This window comes from Nyctereutes procyonoides, unplaced genomic scaffold (assembly GCF_905146905.1).
Source record: "Nyctereutes procyonoides isolate TBG_1078 unplaced genomic scaffold, NYPRO_anot_genome, whole genome shotgun sequence".
NCBI classification, from domain to species: Eukaryota; Metazoa; Chordata; class Mammalia; order Carnivora; family Canidae; genus Nyctereutes; species Nyctereutes procyonoides.
In genome coordinates this window covers 55,197,394-55,203,393 of record NW_026575125.1, presented here as the reverse complement: position 1 = coordinate 55,203,393, position 6,000 = coordinate 55,197,394, and the positions used below count along the sequence as shown (strand labels likewise).

Sequence of the window (6,000 nt, the reverse complement as noted above, 5' to 3'; positions counted from 1 at the left end):
ACGGAACCAGAATATGATATGGCCTCTGTCTAGATTCAAAAAGCAGCTTTTAAGCTCCTCTGAGTGCCCAGGGCAGGTATTGGACTTGTAGCTATAAGGAAAAGGAATGGAGTCAGGAATAGGTCCTCAAGGGACAGGTGATATGAAGAACAGTCCCATGTATAAAGACATTTGAAGTGCCCCTGGTTATAGGATCAAACTTGTTTCTTATGGACCACTCTTCCAGAAAGGACATGGAAGGTCACAGACATCCCATGAGATGCCTGACAATGTAACAGCAGGGCTGGCAGGCCAAGATTAGGTTGAGATAAGCTGTCCCTCATCAGGAAAATTCTCTTTATTTTGCAACTAGTAACACACACACACACACACACACACACACACACAGAGAGAGAGAGAGAGAGAGAGAGGCAAGAAAACTCTGCCTGGAAGTGTCTTTTTACTTCTTTTATTGAACTCCATAAATATTTTCATAAGGCTTTGTGTCATTACAACATCATAGTTTTGTTGATAAACATTTTTTTAAACACACAACTTTGACACTTGTTTGACAGCGTCAAACATTCGGAAGAAACAAAATAATAAACTGGCAAATGCAGAGCAGCAGGGGTAATCAAAATCACTGTTACCCATCCATCCACCCCAGCCCACCCCAGCCCCAAAGCACTAAAAGATCACTATTTGGCTTCACACTAGAATTGTTAGAACTCTCTTGTCACTGTCGTTGATAAATCCATTAGATTTATACACACAGAGAGAAGAGGATAGAGGGAGAAAGAGGAGTTAGATTTCTGTGTTAGGAGCATCCCACAGCAGGGCCCAAAAAATACACTAGCAAAGCCTTTTGGAGAGCAAATCCAGGCCTCATTGAGTTGAGGAAAGGGGAGCTTGGGGGCCATGCACACATAGAAGAGATTTACAGAATTCTTGGGGATAGCACTGCTGTGGGGCACAGAATAGACCTGGACCCTGATCCCAGGTAATAGGGCTCCCCTTGGGGCTGTTGGTCACTGGTCTGCTTTGCTGCCATAGGCTGGGGAATACTCCAACCAATGGTGAACTGATCTCTTGTTGTTTTCACAAGTTCTTGGTATCTGGTGAGGCCAGTGGTTTGGGTAGATGAGAGGTGGGTGGCAAGAGGTAACATCCCTGATCCTGGAGCTCTGGTCACAGGCTCAGGGGGAAGGGAATGGAGGGAGGACAAGGAGGCTTGGCTAAGAGATGCTGTAGGCCCAGGGACTTGGCCAACCATCCGCTCTTGGTTTATTCCTAGTCCCTGGAGAAAAACGTCAAGATTAAGCCTAGTGGAGAGGAACGGAAAGTAGGAAAAGGATGTATACTTAAGGGAGGCCTACACAGTTACTGAAACACATGCTGTTTGCCAGGGAGACCATTTTAGCTTAGGCACTGGGTACCAGGTTCCTTGCCAAGGGAGGCTTAAGTAGCTGGGTCATTTGCTGAGCAGTTGTGGCCAGTCCCGAGCCCCAGCCCTCTGCCCAGCTCAGGCTTACCCTTGACTTACTCCACAAGTCTGATTTGAATGTGGTGGAATGGCAGCATAAAGAGCTTGTAATTTGATTCCCAAAGAGGAATAATTCCTAGGCTGGGCAGGGCCTGGTCTGGGTCAGGAGGCATAGAGCAGCAATCAAGTTAGCTGTGCTGAGGGCTTCATGTAGCCATGGCTGCTGCTCAGTAAGCTGAAGTCCTTTCATGACAGTTTTCTCCTGGGGTCCAGAACAGACTCAAAATTTCCAGATTCCTCACTAGAGTGGTTCTTCATAGTAGGGCCCATTCTTACTCCTTTGTACTCCATTATTCTTGCTGTTCAAGGTCTGCCCACCTAAAGGGCTATGTGGGGAGGAAGAACAGGTACTCTTGCACCCATAGGGACCCTGCCTTTTAGTGGGAGAAGTTAGTTTTTCCTAAGTATAAAGCCTGCAAAATATGAGCCTGAGGGTAGTGTCTCTACCTCAGATCTTTTCTCCATAGGGAAGCCTCACTGGGCTCCTCACTTACTTACTTCAAATGTCCTGGGATGGGAGAATGTTGGACATAGGGCTTTCTTAGAGTGACAGAAGTTCTTTAACTATGCTAATAGCAGTAATTTTCCTGTGCCAGGAGAATAGGAGAATGAAGGACAACAGGGAGAGGAAAAGGCAGGAGTCACGGAAGACTGTCCATGCAATCTGTTAACAATAGGGGAAATTTCATATAACTGGAGTGGTAGGAACTGCAGGTATATATCTTGGGCTAGGGCTGCCTCTTTCCATGCCCATTCCTGTTCTTTCCTTTAAGAGGTTATGGTCAGCCTTGGATCCTGTCCAGGTCAATAATTTGAAGGCAGCTGATGATCTTGATCAGGTGTGCTCTGTCTTGACCCCTTCATAGACTCCAAGAAATGCCACCTGTAATCTGAAAATGGAAGCAGGGATGACCAGGCCCCTGAAATAATTTCAGTGGGGACCTCCAATTTTAAGCCTACTTGGTGCTAGGCAGTTGAATCCCTCCCCCGAGAAGCAGAGTCTCAGCCCCTTTGCTTCAAGCTCAGATCTTTTAGGTTAGGGGAGGGAGAGGCCTACAAGGAACACCATAACCAAAGCAGCTTGAAGAAGATAATAATTAGCTCAAACTAAGTCCCAGATATAAAACTACTCATGATCCAGCAGTGCTACAACATGGGAACCCCCAGTGCTAGAAGAGCCCAAATGCAGAATGTTCCCTGAACAGAAGTCCTCTCCAGCATTATTATAATCTGACTCTCCCTTGATTCTGTTTGGTTTTGATCCCTCTACAACACCTAAAACACAGTGAAAGCAATAGAAATATCAAGCAGTTATGTCACAGGGCACAACAGAGCATGTCTAGACTGGCACAACTGAGGACGGAAGATGCAGGGAAAAGGCTGTCTAGGGCAAATGCCGGACTGCAGAAACATTTACAGGTGGTCAGCTGAGGGAGAAGAGAAAGAGAAAGGAGAATCCTCCCTTACCCATTGAAAAGGAAAAGGAAAAACATTCAAATTCCCAAACTCCATCACATTAAAGTATATTCAAAAGTTATCAGCATCAGTATCATTAGGAAAGAAAAAAACAATACAAACACATCTATGATAATAATAATGACAAGTCAGTGAATCACTCACAGGTGTGCAAAGAGATTATCTCAACAAGAAAAGGAACACATAGAAATGTCAGTTTCTGAAAATAAAGGGGAGGGGGACAGGGTAAGAACAGAAAACTTTTAAGAAGGGATCACATATTTAGAAGTCATTGGTACCTCTTCCTACCAACTACAGATTTCACTTCCCCAAACAAACAAAACTTTTTTTGGTCCTTCTGTGTGTGTGTGTGTGTGTGTGTGTGTGTATGTGTACGTGTGTGTTTGTGTATACTCAAGGGTCTGTGTGTGTATATGTGTCTCTCTATATATAAATATATATATATGTAGATATATATATTTATATATATATAAATTTCAACAGTGCTTCTCCAAAAAATTGTCCATCTATAAATATAATTTTATTTACTTTATTTTAAAATTATCTGCCTCCCTGTAGGTATTATTTTTTGAAGGGGGTTAACCTGCTGAAATTTTGCCAGAATGGTGACTGGCTGCGCTTGGGTTCGGTGAACTCAAAGACCTGCGACTGAGCGATGCCATCCGGGACCAGGTACTGGCCCTGGTTTAACGGGTCCTGCGGTGGTGGGTAGGAAGGAGGAATTGAGCGGGCAGAGTTGACACCTAGAATAGATGGGAGATCAAATGGAGAGTATAAGTTAAGTGGTTTCCCAAATCATCCAGTGACCACTTTGAGCAGACAATTAAAGGCAGCCTATTTAGAGAGTATGAACTGGAATTGAAAATCATCCAAAGGAAGAACTGCAATTCCTTAACAGATTTTGGAATGGTATGGTGACTAATACAACAACACACACTTTCCCACCTACTCAGACATTACTGAGAAGCTTTGGTGTCATCAGCCATTTTACAGATGAGGACACTGAGACCTGTGGTGAAATGTCATATCTAAGGTCATAAAGCAAAGGATAGAATCCACATTTTTTTCTGTTTTAAAAGATTTTATTTATTTATTCCTGAGAGACACAGAGAGAAGCAGAGACATTGACAGAGGAAGAAGCAGACTCCTCACAGGGAGCCCGATGTGGGACTCAATACCCTGACTGGGATCATACCCTGAACCAAAGGGAGACACTCAACTGTTGAGCCACCCAGACGTCCCTAGAATCCACATTATTTGATTTCTCATTCTTTTTTTCTTAAGATTTACTTATTTATGGACGCCTGGGTGGCTCAGCAGTTGAGCGCCTCCCGTCGGCCCAGGGTGTAATACTGGAATCCTGAAATCGAGTCCCACATCAGGCTCCCTGCATGGATCCTGCTTCTCTCTCTGCCTGTGTCTCTGCCTTTCTCTCTCTGTGTCTCTTATGAATAAATAAATAAAATCTATAAAAAAATAAATAAAACAAAATCTTAAAAATATTTACTTATTTGTTTAAGGAGGGGGCAGGAGGAGGGCCAAAAGGACAGGGAGAGAGAAACTTAAGTAGACTCCAAGCTGAGCAGGGATCCCAACGCAGGGCTCAATCCCATGACCCTGAGATCATGACCTGAGCCAAAGCCAAGACTCAGATGCTCAATTGACTGTACCACCCAGGCACCCCAAGAGACCATAATCCATTATGCCAGACGTTCCTGCAAATCACCCAATGCTTTCCATTTAATTTCAAAGCAATTTGGTTTTCTCCCTCCTCAACTCCCCTAGAAGTGTCAAAGAAGCCAAGTTAAGAACTAGTGACTTCAAAGCAGGTCTTCAGTTGGGAAATGGTTTTCTAAAAGGCAAGGTACAAGTGTACTCTACCTCAGATTGTAGTGATGAAACCATATTTAATATGAAAGTCACATTTGGTAGATTAGAAAGAAAGCAAAGAAAATATGATTCATGTAACACAAGGAAGACTTGGAATATATTTGTGACCATTCAAAGGGGACAATTCAATGACTACAACTTTCATAGAAATATTTGCAAGCTTCAAAGCAAAATCCATGTGAATAGAAGATTCCAGGGTGGAGGGGCTGAATTTAAAGTTTAATCCTAACCTATATTCAGAGCATAATTGCATACAGCATATGATTCAGAATGCAATGAAGACCTCTCTGCTGCTCCCAAATAGCTTCCTCAACTGCTGGCTAATGTCTGAAATTTCAACATTACAGCTTCTTTGTTTGCCTCTGTTTGATGACTTGATCCCATTATCCTAGAAGTAGTATCATATTGAGCCATTGTCAGCCATTGGCACTTAAGTAGGAAGCAATGAGTTCTTTTTTAAAAGCTAATATTGTTTTTGCTTTGTTTTAGATCTTACTTTTGTTTTCCAGATTTATTGAGATATAATTGATAAGTAACATTCTATAAGTTTAAGGTGTACAATGTGATGATTTGATACACATATATATTCCAAGATGATTACTACAATAAAGTTAGTATATCCATCACTTCACAAAATAACCTTTTTTGTGTGTGGTAAGAGCATTTAAGAACTACTCTCTTAGCAACTCCCAAGTTAAAATATTAACTATAGTCACTGTGCTGTACATTATATTCCCCGAATTCCTCATCTGGCAACTAAAGTTTGTGCCCTTTGACCAACATCTTTATACTTCCCCCATCCCAGGCCCTGGCAACTACCATCTACTTTCCGTTTCTATAATTTTGCTTTTTTAATATTCCAATATAAATGAAATCATATAGTATTTGTATTTTTGTTTTACTTATTTCACATAGTATGATGCCCTCAAAGTCCATCCATGTTTCCATAAATGGTAATATTTCCTTATTTTTATGGCTGAATAATATTCTATTGTATATGTAACATATATATTATCCATTCATCTGCTGAAGGATATATCAGTTGTTCATTGTCTTGGCTATTGTGAATAATGCTGCAATGAACATGAGGGTGCAGACATCTCTTTGGGATC

At 42.0% G+C, this 6,000-nt stretch overlaps 1 protein-coding gene across 8 annotated transcripts in view; it reads right to left on the bottom strand.

The window, feature by feature from the left end:
* Window positions 1-432: 432 nt before the first annotated feature.
* The window catches only part of ARHGEF9 (Cdc42 guanine nucleotide exchange factor 9), a 208,458-nt gene continuing 202,890 nt past the window's right edge, over window positions 433-6,000 (bottom strand). For all 8 annotated transcript variants that reach the window (XM_055338832.1, XM_055338827.1, XM_055338831.1 and 5 more), the window contains 2 exons: window positions 3,582-3,741; window positions 433-2,412 (listed from right to left, as the gene is read on the bottom strand). In XM_055338832.1, the coding sequence (XP_055194807.1) occupies window positions 2,358-2,412; window positions 3,582-3,741 (215 nt within the window). In that variant the 3' untranslated portion in view covers window positions 433-2,357. The remainder of the gene's footprint in view (window positions 2,413-3,581; window positions 3,742-6,000) is intronic.